This window comes from Vulpes vulpes, chromosome 11 (assembly GCF_048418805.1).
Source record: "Vulpes vulpes isolate BD-2025 chromosome 11, VulVul3, whole genome shotgun sequence".
NCBI lineage: Eukaryota > Metazoa > Chordata > Mammalia > Carnivora > Canidae > Vulpes > Vulpes vulpes.
In genome coordinates, this window is record NC_132790.1 from 51,291,097 (window position 1) to 51,309,731 (window position 18,635).

General features: G+C 47.8%; 1 protein-coding gene and 1 long non-coding RNA gene across 7 annotated transcripts in view; one reads left to right on the forward strand and one right to left on the reverse strand.

Moving 5' to 3' along the window:
- Nucleotides 1-3,254: 3,254 nt before the first annotated feature.
- On the reverse strand, nucleotides 3,255-14,631 carry LOC140594431 (uncharacterized). 2 transcript variants are annotated; one of them, XR_011995210.1, is made up of 8 exons: nucleotides 14,498-14,631; nucleotides 13,200-13,336; nucleotides 12,817-12,905; nucleotides 12,128-12,261; nucleotides 8,811-9,641; nucleotides 6,570-6,599; nucleotides 5,936-6,092; nucleotides 3,255-4,960 (listed from the first exon to the last, which is right to left on the reverse strand). It is a non-coding gene; the product is annotated as an uncharacterized lncRNA (long non-coding RNA). The 2 variants fall into 2 exon arrangements; XR_011995211.1 differs by lacking the exons at nucleotides 8,811-9,641; nucleotides 14,498-14,631 and having other exon boundaries at nucleotides 13,200-13,334.
- A 448-nt stretch (nucleotides 14,632-15,079) lies between these two features.
- The window catches only part of SYNDIG1 (synapse differentiation inducing 1), a 186,349-nt gene continuing 182,793 nt past the window's right edge, over nucleotides 15,080-18,635 (forward strand). Inside the window, exon 1 of one of the 5 annotated variants that reach the window (XM_072726286.1) lies at nucleotides 15,080-15,233. Coding sequence is in view for 3 of the 5 variants with exons in the window: in XM_026016371.2 (XP_025872156.1) it covers nucleotides 15,463-15,725 (263 nt within the window). In the remaining 2 variants the exon portion in view is untranslated. The other 4 variants (XM_026016374.2, XM_026016371.2, XM_026016373.2 and 1 more) reach the window with 4 other exon arrangements.

Below are 18,635 nucleotides of genomic sequence, written 5' to 3' on the forward strand. Positions count from 1 at the left end.
TCATCTGTTGCAGCAGAATTTATTTTAATTCAACACAGTATCATCAAGAGACACCCAAGCATCCTAAATATCCACTTCATACTCTATTTCTTCCAGCTATTGACATAGAGCACCTTCCATCACATCAGTGCCATGTGGAAATGCAAGCTCATTCATTCTCCCAGAGTCCTCGGGTATAAGCTAAAATTGGTCAATTATCACCTTCATTTTGCAGATACGGAAACTGAAAAATGGATCAAGTCTCCACTTTCTGAATGTGGAGCAAAAGCAGACTTTGCTGCTGGTTTCCTTCCTTGAATCTCCAGTTTCTACTCTGTGAGCCAAGCCTGCAAGGCACTTCATCCCTCAGCCTGTTTTCATAGGTATTTTTTCTTTTTTCATGTTTTCATAAAAATGAGTAGATCTTTCTTTGAAAGGGGTGACAAATGAGCACAGGGGAGAGGCATAGAAATCTCAGATCTCAGGCTGGGGTTCTGGCATACAGAATCTGACACTGTCAATTGGAGAAAGACAATCATCACATGGTTTCACTCATATGTGGGATATAAGAAATATGAAAGGGACCATAAGGGAAAGGAGGGAAACTGAGTGGGGAAAAATTAGAGAGGAAAATAAACCATGAAAGACTCCTAACTCTGGGGAAAAAAACAAAGGGTTGTGGAAGGGGAGTGGGTGGGGAGATGGGGTGAGTGCGTGACGGGAACTAAGGAGGGCACTTGATGGGATGAGCACTGGGTGTTATACTATATGTTGGCAAATTGAATTTAAATAAAATACTAAAAAAAAAAAAAAAAAAGAATCTGATGTATACCCCAGGCATTGCCCCATGAGCAGGAAACAAATGGCCTAGAGCAGGTCAGGCACATTATCACCCACCCAGTCAGCTAGCTCACTGGGTGCAAGCCTAGGTGTCAGCTGAAGGGACTTCTCAGTCTTAAGCACAGCCCTCCAAGGTAAGGGAGTAGAGGTGCGGGCTGAGATGGGAGAAAACCTACAGTTTGGCAAATGTAAATACCATCCCCGCCACTTTCCAAATACAACATTTGGCATCCCCAGCTCTGGGTCCCTGGGTCATGGCTGGGGCAAGGTCTGAGTGCTGCCTCCTCCCCTGCTCACACGGACTGGGGAGAATGGGGTTCCTGTTCCCAAGTGAGAGAGGCTGGTCAGGACAGCCAGGGTCCAGCATCAGGACTTTAGCTGGAGAAGCTGGGGTCTGAGACAGGAAAAATGGTGATGAGTCCAAAGACTTCCCAGGGAGGGGAATGGAAATAAATAGCTAGGCCAGTAGCTGGGGAAGTAAAAGCCAAGTCGGGCAAAAACAAGCTGTGGAGTATGTTTCTGAGCAAAGCCCCTATCACAGCAGAGCAGCCTCCAGGACCTCTTCTGCCAACAGGGCTAATGGCACCTGTGAAAGGGGCCGTCCCAGAGAAGTGGAGAGAACAGGTGTGAGGAGCCTCTGCTAAGTGCCTTGGAGAAGGCAGAGACTCCCTGTTACTTCCCAGCTACTCCCATAAACTGCAGATGTTCTCAAGTGCTTGATGTGGGCTCTTCTACTTTTCTTACATCTGTGGACTCCCCTCACTCTTCGCAACAACGCTGAATGTGGGGAGGGGAGGAGGTGGCTTGTTCAAGGCCACTCTGCAGCAGGCATCCCTGCTCTGGGCACCAGGCAGCTCACCCCTCCATGACCCTTCCTGCCCCCTGCAAGGAGGATGCGGCCAAGCTGCAAGGAGATCCCACATCAGAGCCTGCTGCTTAAACTACAGTGGAGGTTATCATGGGCATGTGAGTGTGAAGACACTGGCCGACCCTCCTGCTACTATTTTAGTTTTGGCTATAGTAGCTCTTCTTGTGGCAGCGAGAGCTCAAGGATCTGAAGACTGTGTCAAGGAAAGACACGGACATCCTTTGCTTCTCAGGCAAACAAGCACTGTCTGTTTTGCTTCTTTCAAACTCCCATCCACTCAACTGGGAGATTTAGCCTATTGTGCTACCCGGGGCAGTCGGAGGGGGCGTGCATGGAGTCCACTTGACATATCCTGACTTTTCCTTTCCCTTTCCCCTTGAACTCGTCAGAAGGGCAGTGGGTGGCAGTGAGGTGATACCGAGAGGCTGGAGCAAGAGAGCAACAGAGGAGAAAAAATCAGACTAGATTCCAGAGGAAGACAAAGATTATAACACCCTGTCTAAGCACACCCTGTCTAAGCTGCTAGTTTTGGAAGGAGTGGAGAGGCCTGCCAGCATCAGAAGTGTCACAGCTGCTTCCTCTCTGCATGATGCCATCCTGGCCTCTAGCCACGCCATGTTATACTGTAGTTTCTGTGCCACGAGACCATCACGTGGGCCACGAGGGGCCAACCTGCAGCCTCCACCCTACATGCCCCCTCCGTCAGCACATTGTCTGAGAAGAGGCCAAAGGAGAGGGCAGCCAGGGGATGCAGGCCTACAGGTGCCACTCCCATGCAACCCTGGCATCCCTGTTGCTCCTCCAGAATTTGCCTTTGTCTTGATAATTAGGGAACAGTTGATTAGCAGGTAAAAGACATATTTCCATTGAAAAGTGTGTTTTCAGTGCCTTTGGTGAAGCAATAAAATGTATTTTTCTAGCTGTTGACATCTTTGGTGCCTACACAAGATTTTTTTCACAAGATAAAATACATTTTTGTGGACACAGCTAGTCTGCTAGTGTGAGTTAGAGGGGGCAGGCCTGACTCCAGCAGACCCTGCTGAAGATTCCAGCGCACAACTTGTTTTGCCTGGTTAGTGGGAGACCCAGTTACCCCTGCTGAAAGCCCACAGCAATGAAAATCTTGACAAAAAAATTTTTTGGAAGTGTTGTTACAGGTAATGCAAGTGTTGAGTTATCAAATATATTTGTGCAGAAAAAAAAGCCAGATTTTTTCCTATAAATTCTAGGAAATAAGTAAATTTGTTTGCAGCCAGAAGGTCTCATAGTTTTCAAATAGTATGCACTCAGTTCTCTAATGTTTATCAGCTTTTACCATAAACAGCATTCAGGGTGGCTGCTGCTGGGAATGTGCAGATGCACAACACAGAAAGTGCAGAATAACTCCCCCCACCCATGTTCACCTCCACACAGGTCCATGCACACATGTGTGCACGCGCAAATGCAATCCTTACCTGCTAAGAGCTTCCTGTCCAGTAAGTGTAATAAGTAAGGCAAATAAAGAACAGTGCTCCAGGTAGGAAGTGGTCCAGCCAACAGAGACAGAAAGAAAGAGGAGATTCCCTTCTTTTTTTTTTTTTTTTAGAAGTTATTTATGTTTAATGCTTAAAAGTCTGAATGCACAATCTACCATTATAGAAGTACTGGTGGTCAATACGAAGCATTAGAACTATGTACAATGCACAGTTTAGTATCAAAATCTTACTACACTGTAGAGTTTTACGAAACTGTTAATGACATCAAACACTAAGCACTTAAGACACCATTTTTTTCTGCTACCACATTAAGAACATCAATGGACAGTCCATTTCAACTTGCAGCATCCATCCGTTTCTAGTATGAAATTAAGTAATTTTCTACTTATACAATAAAGTTTATCTACACAGTTCTCTTGATTTTGATCCATAGCAGCAAAGGCACTGTATGTCAGCAGATCCACAGACTTAAAAGATTTTTAAAGCATTCAAACAAAAAATAATAATAATTAAAAAAGGAGTCACATATCATAGTTGAACAGCAACAACAACATAAAAGATAACACAATGTTTCTGGCACAATGGCACAGCCTGTGTTCATTTTGGGAACATCCAACTAAGACAGGGAAAGAACCAGAGGTAAAGAAAGCAAGTCCTCATCTCAGGTGAGAGTCCATTCTTTCTGGTTTCAGAGGGAGGTCCTTGCAAATCTCCTCTGCTGTCCTTGTTTTGTAAAAGACTTGACTTGCACAGCAGGAGGAATCCTCCCCTGAATCTGTGCAGTTCCCAAAGAACATGCCAAAAAATAGCCTGTAATTTCTCGTAATGACAAAACTGCCCAAAGGTATACATCTCCCTTTGCAAAGAAACGTGGCAAAAATATCCAGAAGGGATTAAGTTCTCTCTTTAGGCCAAATTTAATTTGTTCATCTGTCTATAATACAATAAAAAAGGAATTAAAAACTTATTACAAAGACACTTGTCGACAAGTCAAAAAAGAAAAAAGAAAAAAGTCCAATTACTTATATCAAATAGAATCTAAAGCTATAGATATATTGGTTAAAGTTCTCCAAATAGACTCAAATGAATACGACGTGGCCTGTCATGTTCTAATTGTTCAAATCTTCAAACATTTAAAATAAGTAGAAAACAAAAAAATTTAACAACACAGCAACATATTGTTTCCATATGTAATTATACATTTCACATCTCTATACAGTCCTTAGTCTACATTTAGTGACATTTTTCATCAATTATTTTAAACTTTCCTTTCCCCTCCTTTGCCAAAAAAGGGGGGGAGGGGTATCAAATACAACGCATCTTCATTATCAATGCAGGAGCAGACAGCTTTATTCAGTCAAAGTTAAAAAGCCTTCTTTAAACAAAATAAATATATTACAGATATAATACATAATTAAAGAATTCGTCACTGTTAGTATGGTTATTCCATGTTCTTCCAAGTAGAGAGCTGAAGATTTGGTATCACAGGTTCTTACCGAGTATTCACAATTCAACAGCAAGGACACCTCACAGATCTTTTCTCTGAGCTTCTGTCCAACCGGAGAGTGGCTGCCAGTGGGAATGGAGAACAGTAACGTGGAAGTGCTACATGTCACCAAGCCAGATAAATATCAGCTGCATCTCCATGAGAGCTGTGTACTGTCGCTCAAGTTTGCCCATTGTGGCAAATGGTTCATAAGCACTGGAAAGGACAACCTTCTGAATGCCTGGAGAACACCTTATGGGGCCAGTATATTCCAGTCCAAAGAATCCTCATCGGTGCTTAGCTGTGACATCTCTGTGGATGACAAATACATTTGTCATGTGGATGACAAATACATTGTCACTGGCTCTGGGGATAAGAAGGCCACGGTTTATGAAGTTATTTATTAAGGACAAATCTTCATGTGAACTGGACCCATTCTCCTTGTAGCACTTTGTTCTCTCATTCTCTTACCCACCCCACCACCCCCCCCCCTGCCCCGCATCTAAAACCAAGGAGATTCCCTTCTTAAAAGAAGGTCATGGCCCCGATTTTGTGTTCTGGGAGTGGGGATGTTGGAGACAAGCCTGCCTGTGGGTGGCATGGCCATGCAGCCAGTGGTAAGGCAGTTGAGGGGGCAGGTGGAGATGCATGCCTGGCCAGGAGTCCAAACAAAGTGACAGAATTCCTGCTATGACTTTGAACAAGGGAGTCACGACATTTACCTTCAGATAATTTTCTAAAAGTGGCACACATGGCAAAAAGTGTAGGATCATATGTGATGATTTCAAAGCCACCTGAAGAATCTTAGAAGCTGACTTCCTCCTTTGCTACCTGTGAAAGATCTACTCACAGCTTACCTATACAAATTTGATTCTGTCATTCTTCTGGTTGAATGCTGCTTATGGCCGCCAGATGAAGTCTAACCTCCTTAAACCTTGTGTGAGGCCTTTAGTGATCAGGCCACTGCCCTCCTCCCCAGACTGATCCCCTGACCTCACCCACCTTACACTTGGGGCTCCATGCTTCTTCTGACCTAAAAACCTGTAAAAGCATCTCAGCCCCTGGAGGACCCCTTGCCCCATCCCCAGTGTGCACAAGCACCCATACAGAAGCCCTTAACTCCTGCTCCACACTCAGGTCTCAGCTGTTCTGATTACTTCCAGTTTCCTTGGGCTGCCCCCCCCTCTCCATCAGAGCTACTATGGATCTACAGAGCTACTGTTCATTGTCCTCAAGGGAAAAGCCCCCCTCCTCTCCTATCAGGTTCTCCACCGTCATTGCTCATACCTGCCCAGTAGTAGACACAAGCAGACATTGCTGAACCAATGACAAGGTCGCAGGCCAGGAAAGACCCATCCAGTCGACTGCCCAAAACAGTCTACTATTGCAGTATTCCTGCTTTCCATTACTTGTTAAACATTTCATTTTGCTATTCCTTCCATGTCTGTGGGGACATAATTTAAGTACATTTGACAAGCTATACCATAGGTGACAAAACCCTTTTGAGTATATTTTGGATTGTCAGGTGGGCCCTGAGACCAAGGGAATACTTTCCTTCATGCCACCAGTCAGAGTTTATTAGTCCTGCATCCCCAAGCTGTAGACATTCTGTGTGGCCATCCTCAACCCCTGCTATAGGAGGAGATCTTCATGGCATCCTGGTGCCCTGATATCAAGCAAACCATGTTTCAGTGACACTGGGCAGGACTGGCTGCTGGGAGAGTTGTGGCACTGCCAAGTCCTGCTTCTCTAGGCCCCTGCTTATGTGCATGACAATCACTCAGTGAATGTGCCTGCAGAACACAGAAGGCCAGGCGGGTTGGTTCTGGCATGTGCCTGAGACAGGTTCTTTGTTTAAGAAACACTCTTTTTTTTGAAATATGAGTGATAAACTGGGAATCACGAAAGGGAAATTGCTTACCTTTGTGCTTTTCCCCTCCACTTCCACATCCTGCAAAATTACAGAAGTGGTTATTTTTATAATAGAATCTCTTTTTTCCAAGAAAAAAAAAGCACATGCAGCAAAAAAAATATTTTCTTGTGCCAAAAACAAGTTCTTAGGCCTTTTAGAAAATGCTAGAAATCATTCTAATAATTAATGACATGTTTAAATGCTTAGTTCTGCACAAGCAATGTTTTCAATGATCCCGACCTCTTATTTTGTCATTATGTTAGAGCTACATTAGTACATGTAGTTCTCTTGTGCAGCAAAGAAAACATGCTCTCCTTCCATTTCAGTGAAGACGGTACATTGACCTGTCCACTTCAGCACGTAGATTGAAGTGGACATCTGAATCTATTTTTTGAGACTAGCGTTTAGAGCACATGCTGCAAATTCTGGCTTCACAGTCAATCCTGATGGCAAGGTTTTGTAAAGGTAAGCTTCTTCTAATTTTTCTCCTCTTTAACAGTCCTGGAAACAGCCATTTTTTCCAACGTTTGGCAAATACATTTTCTCAAAGATACTGATTTATTCTGATACTGCACTCTGTCATAATAATAGATTTGTGTTATGGATCATTAACTAGATCAAGGAAATTAGTAACTAGATAAAATTCAAGTAGAAGCCACCTGCCAAGGCAGGACAGGGGTGAAGTGGTATTGAGGGATACGAGGACCAGCCACATTGGGGACACAGGGAGCAGGGGCTAGAGGCTCTGGTGTGAACAGGCTGGGTTGTTACCTGACATCTCCAAAAATGCCCAAGAGAGTATGTGACAGTATAGGAAGAAGAAGAAGTGAATTGTCAAAGTTGGGAGATGGAATAAATTCAGGGTGGGAGACAAGCAGATAACAGCAGAAAGGATCCACAATATTTGCACTGAGCACAAAGGGAGCCCCTGAACTTGACCTTTCTTTCCTGACTGACCTCTGGCTACATGATGTATATGGGCCTGGTTGCCGGGAAAGGTACAGGATCTATCTCAACTGGATGGCATAACCAAACCTACCTCTGTGTTTATCTGATGTAACCCACAAAAATGAGCAGCTTGTGGCTGAGTCTCAACCCAGGGCCACATTCAAAGAAAAAGCAATTTGACACCTAACATCTTGAAGTAAAAGGCAGATCCTTAAAGTAGACATGAATGGTACAGGAATTTCACACAGTAAATCATGCAGCAAAATTTTCCAGGATCCTACTTAGAGTCCTCTCTTGTGTAAAAGGAAGCTTGTTTGACACACATTCAGACACCACCTGGAAAAGTGGGTGCCAATGCCTCCTGGGCCCATGGAGGATGGAGGCTCAGGGATATGCATATCCTCTTCATCCCTCTCCTGGTTGATTTTGAGAAACACTTCTCATTCATCAGATGGCCCCAGGGGATGGAAAGCTGGTTGTCACCTACTGTGACCGCCTCAGGAGTTTCTCCCTTAGACTGGCTCCCTCTTCCTCCCCATGGACCATATAGGTGGTCTTCACATCTTGTCCCTGGGATTAGTTCCCCCAATAAAAGTCTGACTGCACCCTTAGGCTCTGGTTTCAGAAAAGGAGACCCAGGCCAAGCTACCATTCTGGATTAGGTAGCACTTGTGTTTACTGAAGTGGCCCAGCTTCTCTAATTCAGGTATGCAAAATCATGAACTCCGCTGAGGAAAACTATGCCAACAAAGAGGATGGGCATCAGGACACCAAAAGAATAAGTAGCAAAACCTATTATTTGGCTTTAGTGGGTCTTAGAGGAAGCAGGGAGAACTCTGGAGCATACCTTGCTGGCACATCTTCCCAAAACCCCTAACAACCACAGATCTTCCTTAGCATCTCCATTGCTATAAGTGCTAGCAATCTATGGCAAATGTTGTTATGTCCACTTTGTAGATGGAAAAACTGATACTTCAAGAGGTTAAGGAGGTGGCTGAATGCCTATGACCATGGTTGCACCCCATGGTCCTAGATGTGCTCAGATGTCTCTCAGTCTCTGGCTTTAAAAGCCTGGGGAAGAGTGGAACAGAACACTCATGTTTTCATGCTCTTACAAGAGAAATTAAGGCTGTCCCAGGAATTAGCATAATGTCAAAGAAATATGTCGGTATGAGTCATAAGCAGCAAGTTCTGCAGAAGCTGGATAGTGGGCAGATGGAATCAGCCAAAGGGATCTAGGGGGATCTGAAGGGATACAAGGGTGTTGGCCACACCCAGCCTCTGCCCCCTCAAAACAAGTACCTTGAATGAGAGAGATAACATCAATCACTCCTCTTATGTAGTATTCTGGGGGCCTTCCAAGCACCAGCATCTGTTTTGTGTCAAAAATCCAGAATTGGCCACTTTGTTGGAAAAAGTACCCAGCAACCTTGTCTCACCAACTGTCTTTAAGAAGAATAACCAGCCAACTCTGGTCAGGAAAACATGCTGAGTGTATTGAACACATTCACGCCTCACACAATGCCATTTTAGATATGCAGAAATCCAGAAGTGATAGGAAGCAGCAGATGCTTACTTGGAGCTCAGGTAAACATCTGAGTTCCCAACCTTGATGGTAAGCATTCCGCTGACTCCTAACAGACTCCCCCTGTTAATGTTGGCTACTGAGGAAGTAGAAGACAGCCAGTGCTGTGCAAAAGCTTCTTATCTTGATGAAGTCCCAATAGTTCATTTTTGCTTTTGTTTCTTTTGCCTTCGTGGATGTATCTTGCAAGAAGTTACTGTGGCCGAGTTCAAAAAGGGTGTTGCCTATGTTCTCCTCTAGGATTTTGATGGAATCTTGTCTCACATTTAGATCTTTCATCCATTTTCAGTTTATCTTTGTGTATGGTGAAAGAGAGTGGTCTAGTTTCATTCTTCTGCATGTGGATGTCTAATTTTCCCAGCACCAATTATTGAAGAGACTGTCTTTCTTCCAATGGATAGTCTTTCCTCCTTTATCGAATATTAGTTGACCATAAAGTTCAGGGTCCACTTCTGGATTCTCTATTCTGTCCCATTGATCTATGTGTCTGTTTTTGTGCCAGGACCACACTGTCTTGATTACCACAGCTTTGTAGTGCAACCTGAAATCTGGAAGTTTTTGCACAGCAAAGGACACAGTCAACAAAACTAAAAGACAAACTACAGAATCGGAGAAGATATTTGCAAATGACGTATCAGATAAAGGGCTAGTTTCCAAGATCTATAAAGAACTTACGAAACTCAACACCAAAGAAACAAACAATCCAATCATGAAATGGGCAAAAGACATGAACAGAAATCTCACAGAGGAAGACATAGACATGGCCAACATGCACATGAGAAAATGCTCTGCATCACTTGCCATCAGGGAAATACAAATCAAAACCACAGTGAGATCCCACCTCACACCAGTGAGAATGGGGAAAATTAACAAGGCAGGAAACCACAAGTGTTGGAGAGGATGCGGAGAAAAGGGAACCCTCTTGCACTGTTGGTGGGAATGTGAACTGGTGCAGCCACTCTGGAAAACTGTGTGGAGGTTCCTCGAAGAGTTAAAAATAGACCTGCCCTACGACCCAGCAATTGCACTGTTGGGGATTTACCCCAAAGATACAGATGCAATGAAACGCCGGGCACCTGCACCCCGATGTTTCTAGCAGCAATGTCCACAATAGCCAACTGTGGAAGGAGCCTCGGTGTCCATCGAAAGATGAATGGATAAAGAAGATGTGGTCTATGTATACAATGGAATATTCCTCAGCCATTAGAGATGACAAATACCCACCATTTGCTTCGATGTGGATGGAACTGGAGGGTATTTTGCTGAGTGAAGTAAGTCAATCAGAGGAGGACAAACATTATAGGGTCTCATTCATTTGGGGAACATAAAAAAATAGTGAAAGGAAATAAAGGGGAAAGGAGAAAAAATGAGTGGGAAATATCAGAAAGGGAGACAGAATATGAGAGACTCCTAACTCTGGGAAACGAACTAGGGGTGGTGGAAGGGGAGGAGGGCGGGGGGTAGGGGTGAATGGGTGACAGGCACTGAGGGGGGCACTTGACGGGATGAGCACTGGGTGTTATTCTGTATGTTGGCAAACTGAACACCAATAAAAAATAAATTTATTATTAAAAAAAATGTTGCTCCAGAAAAAAAAAAAAGAAGAAGACAGCCTGGATCTGCACCTTACCTCTCCTCTCACTAACTATGTGAGCTATTCAGTTCCTGATTCTCAGCCTCTTCAGCTCCTGGGATCACTCCCAGCCCCACTGAGCTGAGATCAGAATTCAGTGAGGTTATGTATATAAAGAACCTACCTTATTTCTAGGTGCAGCAGATAACAAAAATGACCCTCAATTCCTTCCACCCTTTAGTACATACATGCTCATTGCCAATGTGATTTTATGGCTCCATCCATCAAAACATGAAAGCTATTTCCCCATCTCCTGCCTTGGAACAGGGCACCTGACCTGCTTTGGTTAATGAGACCATAGCTAGTGTGAAGTCTGCTGGAAATCTGTGTGCACCGAAGCTGTAGCCATTGGGCACCCTACAGCCACCACTTTGTAAGGAATGCTGGGACAGCCATCTGGGTGGCAGACTTATGGCCTGGCCTGTCGGCCCATCACCAATCAACCCCCAGATAGGTGAGTCAGGCTTTTGACTGCCAGCTGACCACAGATAGGTCTGAGTGAGCCCAGGCAGCACCAAGTGAAACAGAGGCAATCCATCCCAGTGGGCTTAGCCCTCTTGGCCAACCCTCAGAATTGTGAGCGATTATTATTTTAAGCTACTGAGTTTGGGGGAAACAATAGATAAGAGATACTCTGGCACTATAGAAATTGCTTAGAACACATTCACTTTCTCTCTTCTTTAATTCTTTCCAAAGCGATGTGATGGATGCAGAGGCAGAACAGCTAATTTGGAAATCAGTAACCCAAATGTGGCTTGACTGGCCTTCCACACAGCCCTTCTAGAACTGTCTTCTCATGGGGAAAATCAGAGGGTGGTCATCAAGAATTCCTCCAGCTCCAACTTTATGACATTCTTGGGCAAGTTTTTTCATGTTCTAAACTCTCATTCGATGTGGCCTCAGAAATCTCCCTAGGTTTTAGCTTTTTCTCCCTTTATTTCTGATTCATTCATGTTTTTTTTTTTTTCTTAGAACCTTGCCTCTCATGTCTATATTGAACATCTGAATGCTCATCTTCCTGTCCTTCTAAGTCAAAAAGGGTTCCACGGTCATAAGACATTGCAGCTTTTCAATTCCTGGATGTCATCAACTTAAGACAAACAATTTAGTAATAGATTTTGGGGAGTGAAAAGAAAAAAGAAACCCTGTATTATATTAATTAAAGTGCTTTAAAATTGCATATACCTATTCTTCATCTTTAATACTACAATCAACATTTGGGACAGAGCACTTTACATGTTTGATCTAAAGATGGGTTTCTGAATGAGCTCTGTGGACCCCCAGACACTACACATAGTACTATAGCCCTTGATCTAAAGCCTTTCAGTTTAAGACATTTTAAGGAATATTTCTTATTTTTAAAAACTTGAATCTGTATTTCCTCTCGTCAAGTCCACATACCTCTGGGCAGGTAACAGCTTCTCCTGAAAATCACTGAGAAGACTGACAGCTGGCTTGGTGCTTTAGTGACAGTTCTTCACAACATGTGAATTGGCCCCACCAACTGTCCATAGCTCTGAAAAGTCCTATAATCTCTTGTAAGAGATAAGAATCATTGAGAAGGTTACGCTGTTTCTAGGAGATTTGATGATTTCTACTGTGTCCCACTGCCCAATATGTGGCAGCCCCTCATTTGCTTTTTCATTTCAGTGTTTCATCACCTGTATCAGTTATGCTAACACTGCAATCACAAGCAGGGAACCACACTTAAGACAAACTGCTCTATGTGCACAGTTAACATTCCAAATCAACTGAGGTGCCCTCAGGAGCCCTGGATTCCTCCCAGAGCTGCCACATTTGCTGGGAGCAGGTGACAACCCCTCTCAGGGTTTTAGACTCCTGATCCTGGCAAGTTTCTTTTGCAGTGAAGAGTAAGGCCCATTAGGATTGCAGAAACACTAAAAGGAGTGTGTTTGTGTGTGTATATGTGTGTGTGTATGCGCGCGCGTATGGGGTAGTGTCAAGAAAAGACAATATGTATCTGGGGATCTTGAAGCTATGTTAGTGGCATGGAAGAAATTAATAAGAAGAAGATGAGGAAGAGGAATGTTCATACCACATTATGAATTGTTCCATTTCTTTCAAATTACCCTCTTTCTTCAGAGACATCTGTTTTTTGATCTCGCAGTCCAATGTGGTTTTTTCAACAATTATGAATCACTGAGTATTTCTTCAGTACCTGCAAAGCATCCAAAGTAAAGAGCTTTTCAAACATAGAACATAGTGACTTAAGGGAGTTCACCCATAAAACTGTCAGAAGAAGTTTCATATTCATTCCACAACAAAAGAAAATTGTGAATATTTAGATGCTAAATTGATTGAGGCACATTATGGAAACCAACTCTTAGAAAATATTAGGAAATGCAATTCCATACCACCCACACTCCCTACAAATATATCCATGCTCAACACATCACCAAGATGAGCCAGGGTATACAGTTCCAGAGTATCAACCTGAAAAGTTTCAAAGTACCTGGGATATACAGATAGTCCACAAAATTCAATGGTGTTTTCTTCCTTTAACTTCTGCAATCCTCACTTCTGGAGGGAACACTCCACAGGCAATCAGTGATCATGTTTTATACTGCACGAAGGAAGGTGCCTCCTGTCCTATTAGGAAAAATCCAATTTAAAATTCAGGTAGTACCTAGAGTCAAAGTGCTCTCTTGGCAAAACAAAACTGCCCTCCAAAATTCAACCCAAAGCCCAGATAAGCAAAAGCGGCATTGGCAGAAAGGCAACAAACTGTGCTCCAGGCTACTTCTGTATATTCTGTAGCCACAACTACCTCAATTAGCCTTTCTAAAGAAAAACCTGAGAAATGGGAATGATTCTCTGCTCACCTCAGATGAGTATAACAACATCTTCTTAACCCAGTGGTTCAGATGAAAGAATTTTCTGTTCAGGAAAGGACTAGCAACTTTACTAAGGTAAGGGTGGGGGGCATCTCCCTCCCATCTGAGAACTTCTCCTAGATGGGAGAGATGTGCCAAACCATGAGCTTGTAGCTCTGAGGATCTAGAGGAAGAACCTCCAGTTTTGCTTTGCCATGCTGCAGAGATGGAGATTGGATTGCGATTCAAATGATGAAGGCAAAGCATAGATAGTGCTGGTTCTGCTGACCTGTTCCTCCACTTGAAAGTCTTTTTACAGTACCATTCTGACTTCAGCATTCTCTTTGGGTTGCTGATGTTCCACAGGTGCCAGACTCCCCACACACACTTACACACACACTGCCCCCCAAGGGAACACAGTGAGGGACCCATCCTTCCTGCACCACCTCTAACTCCTGCCCTTTGGAAATTCTACCAGAGGTACTGATAGTGGAAGCAGTGCCTTCTGGGGGGGGCAAAGGGTTGGTTACTAGGGCAAGGCGGAGGGTCTCCTGGGGGCATGACCAGCCTTGACTAACAGGGCCTTGGCTAGCAAGGCTGGAGTCTACAGCAGGTCTGCACCCGGGGTAGAAAGGGGCTCACAGATTATTTTCCTAAGTCACTTTAACTCCTTTTCGGATAGATCTTTCATTCTAGGTTCTTTCTCTATGGAATTCAAACTGAAAGCACTATACTCCCTTCCCCCAACACTTCAAATGCAGAATACCTTGGGAGGTGGCCCTCCTCAGCCCTGCTCCCCTATTCCCACTCTCCTAACCAGAATTATGCCCCCCAACCCGCCCTCCCCCACAGCTGTAGTCTCCAATTGCCAAGGGGCAGCCAGTGGAAGAAAACACTGTTTGGGGCTGGGCAGGGTGTCTCCGAATCCGGGCCGCACCTGCTTTCACCTGGATAGCTGGTGGAGAGCTGGTGGCCAGTACTCGAACCGATGCCAGACCTGTCAAGTGGGTCCTCTGAACCTCAGAACCTCACAGGAGCCTTGGGAGGCCTTTAGGACCGAGGGGAATCATCTCCTCTTGGAGCCAGGCTGCTACCCCGTCCTCGGAGCACCCAGGGGCTCCTCCCACCCCCAGTCTTTGTAGCCGCCACAGTCCCAGCCCCCGGCCCCGGCCCCGGGCCACCCACGGACGTGACCACCCCCGGGGGCCTGTCGGCCGGGGGCAAAGCTGGCGGCTGCCTCCGCACGGGGCCGTTCTCGCCCTCGCCGTCCTCCTCCCCTGGAGCCCGTGGCCACCGCGGCCAGCACGCGGGGCACCAGGCCGGGCGAGCCGAGCCGAGCCCAGCCGAGCGGCGCGTCCCGGGACGCCCCCGCCCCCCGCCCGCCGAGTGCGCGCCGCGGGGTCTCCCCGCACCCGCGAGCTCCGCCCCGTCGCCTCCGCGCAGCTCCCCGCGGCCCCTACCCGGCGCCCTCGCGCGCGGGGCAGCGGGGCAGCGGGGCGCGGGCGGCGAGCTCCGGGCGGGGAGCGGCGCCGGGAGGCGGGGGCGGGCCCCGGAGGGCGCCGGCAGCCGGAGCAGAGGCGGGCGCCGCCCCGCCCGCGCCCCGCACGCTCGCTGGCTCCGGAGACGCGCGGGCGGCCGCCGGGGCGCACGGGCCGGGTCACCTTGTCCGGGAGGTGAGTCCCGACGCCCCCGCAGCGCGGGCGGACCGAGGGGCCCGGAGGCGGCGGCGGGGCCGGGGGCGGGGGCCGGGGGGCGGGGCGGGGGCGGGGGCGGCGCGCGCGGAGGGCGCCCTGGCTCCGCCTCGGAGCGCGCAGACCCGGCGGCGGCGCGGGGCCCGCGGTGAGTCCGGGGGTCGCGGCGACGCGACCTGGGAGGCGCGGGGAGCTCAGAGCGGGCGCGGAGATGCGGGGGCCGGGGCCGGGTGCTGTGAGCCCCGGCTGCAGCCTGGCGTCTCGCCGCCCTGGGCGCCCCGGCGGCGCGAGGGGCTGTTGCGCAAAGTCGGCGGGAGCTAGTGAGACCCGGGCCCGGGGGCGCGGTGGAGCGGGACCGCCCGAGGCCGTGAGGGCGCACGGCGGGCAGTGGCTCTGCGGCTTCGGGCGACCCCCCGAGCGACCCAGAAGAGGCCGGCTGGTGCTGGGGCCCGAGGCCCGGACGGGGCCGGGAAGGTAAACCGGCGTGGCTTGCCCTCGCCCAGCGAAGGGGAGAAGGAAGGCGGGGGCGCGAGCGCGAGCGCGCGGGGATGGGGACTCCCAGCCCCGGGCCGGGACGTCCGCGAGTGCTGGTCCCTGGGAGCCGCAGCCCCGGCCCGGGCAGGGGGCTGCGTGCACGCGTGCACCGCTTTGGGGGATCAAGTTCGAGTCCCGATTTCCCCAGGCGTGGGCTCTGGCCCTGGGCGTGCGCTCTCCGAGCTGCGGAGAGGGGGACGGACACCCGCGGAGTTGGGCACTTTTCCGAGGGAAGGGGCTTTGGTCGCCCGGCGTTCTCTGCCGGACTCCGATGGAGCGGGCGCTTGCAGCCTTGCTTCGGGGAGGCCGCCGGTGGGGCCGCCTGGCTTTTCGGAGAGGCCAGGGGAAGGCGTCATCGGGTCGCCTTCTTTCCCTAGTGGGGGGGGGGGGGGGTCAGGTTCCCCTTGCCCGCAGAGCCGGGCCCTGGCAGCCAGACTTCGGGGAGCGCAGCCCTTCTGCGGCGTCAGCTGCGCCGGCGCCGCGGGGCTGGGGGCCGGGCTTGGTGTCCGCGCGGTCCCTGGCCGGTCCCGGGGCGCAGCGCAGCGGACACAGCCGAGGCTTGGCCGGTTGAGGGGCAGCGGCCGGGCGGCTCGGTGGCTCGGTTTTCTCGTTGCAATCGGGCTCGGGCGGTGGTGCGTGCTCGTGTCCGCCTCTTTCCGCGTCCCTCCCCCTGGCCCGAGGGTGTAGTCAGAAGCGGAGGGAGAGGCGGGCTGCGCAGACCTTCAGCCGGTGGGTGAGCAGCCTGGCAGCAAACCCCAGAGCGAGCCAACTTTTCCTGGCTGCGGTGTGATCGCCAGGACAGCCCGCGTTGGAGCTGGCTGCGGTCCTCCGGGGGGGAGGGTCCGACTCAAGATCCTCACGGTGGCCCCCAGCAGGCTGATGTCCCCCCTGGCTAGGGCAGGAAGTAACCAGAGCCAAACCTTCGAGTGAATTATCGCATACCGTGTGTGCCTGGTGGTTGTGTGCAGTGGCTTTTTGGGGATCAGACCACAGGTGCCAAGCCTGCGAGAGGCTGTGAGGAAGAGCCCTTCTCTCTCCAAAACCCCAGCCAAAAATCAAATAATTATTTGATTTATTTGCAAGGAGCAAATAAATATGGGCTTGCAGCTGGTCCGGTGCCCTCTCCCACCCCACCCCCGCCTACTGCATGAGAATGGAATCGCCAGAACAGAGAGGGCCTTGTTAAAGAAAAGGCAGAAAATGGAAAAATCTGTTTGTAAAGTTTTTTGTTTTTGTTTTTTATCATGGAAAATTTCAATGGTACACCAGAGTTGAGAGAACAATATACTGAACCCCCAATGTACCCTCCATCCAGCACCACACTCACTGACCCTTTACCCTGATCTCTTTTAGTCACCCCTCCTCAGGGCTTTGGAGGCCGAGTTTGATGAAGTATTTAAAGACCCCTTCAGGGATCCCTGGGTGGCGCAGCGGTTTGGCGTCTGCCTTTGGCCCAGGGCGCGATCTTGGAGACCCGGGATCGAATCCCACGTCGGGCTCCCGGTGCATGGAGCCTGCTTCTCCCTCTGCCTGTGTTGTGTCTCTGCCTCTCTCTCTCTCTCTCTCTCTCTCTCTCTCTCTCTCTCTGTGACTATCATAAATAAATAAGAAAAATAAATAAAGACCCCTTCCAAGCCCACCTCACCTCTAAACGCATTCTCATGTAGCTCCAGCTAATGACGTTTTGTCCCATTTTCACCTATCATCAGAAAAGACTGCTTTAAATGATTCTATTATAACCTAGATGATGTTAAAGTAGAAATGAAGACACTCCCATTTCCATCTTGTAATAAAAGAAAACCTACTGACATTCCTTGAGACATAGGGGGATTGAAGGAGGGAGGAGAAATCCAGATCCTGAGAAAAAGAAACATTTGAAACCATTGGATTTGGCTCATACCAGTTGATGTGCAGGGAATAAACTGGATTCAAGCTGAACCAGGAGAGGCAAAATAATTATTTGATTTTTGGCAAAAACTTTAAACTCAATCCATAAATCATAAGCAATTAATTTATTCCACATTTAGCATGACATAAATTAAAAGTGTTACACACTGGACTTGACTCATCTTTCTCATTAACTCTGACCCGTATATTCTAGGGAGTTATTTCTATCATAAGAGAATAAAAAGGTATTTTCTTATGTAAGTTTTCTATCTAAGACACTAGTCGGTGCTATTCTGGGGTTTATGAGCAGTACTGAATATTTCATCTCTCAATTAGAAAATGTTTGGTCATCACACCAGTCACATCTGATGCACCCTCTAGGGAGATATTCTTGCTTGCTCAGATTTGAGTCAAAATGTGGTTTCTGTTGGCTGGAGAGAAATAGCATGGTGAGGCCTCCAGAGACAATGGGAAGGTGCTCCCGCTGCCCCCATTCCTACATGGCTCCCTCCCACCCTGCCACCTCTGTGCCTTCCTTTTTATAAAAGCTGCTCCTAAAAATTGTCAGCGTTCTTGGAGGATTCAGACTTTTGAATACCTTTAAAAAGTGCATTATTTAAAGGCATCCTTAGTTAACCTTTTGCAATATGAATAACCATCCTGTAAGTGAGCAGGTTTAAATAACACCTTGTCTTTCCATGGTACCAACATGGCCTTGAGCCCCTCATTTTGGCCTTTGCAGGGCCCCCATTGCGCACTGGAGATGTTCATGACCAACACGGGCCAATTGCAATACTGACCTCTAGCTTGAGCAGACTTGACATTACCAGCAAGATTCTTGGAATGAGTGGATGAAGGTGACAAGGATTGAAGGGTAGGGTGTTCCTTTGTCAGCATCAGCAAAGCAGCAGGGCTGAGTAGCAAGACAACTTGTTCATTCAATGAGAAGTCTTGAGGCTGTTT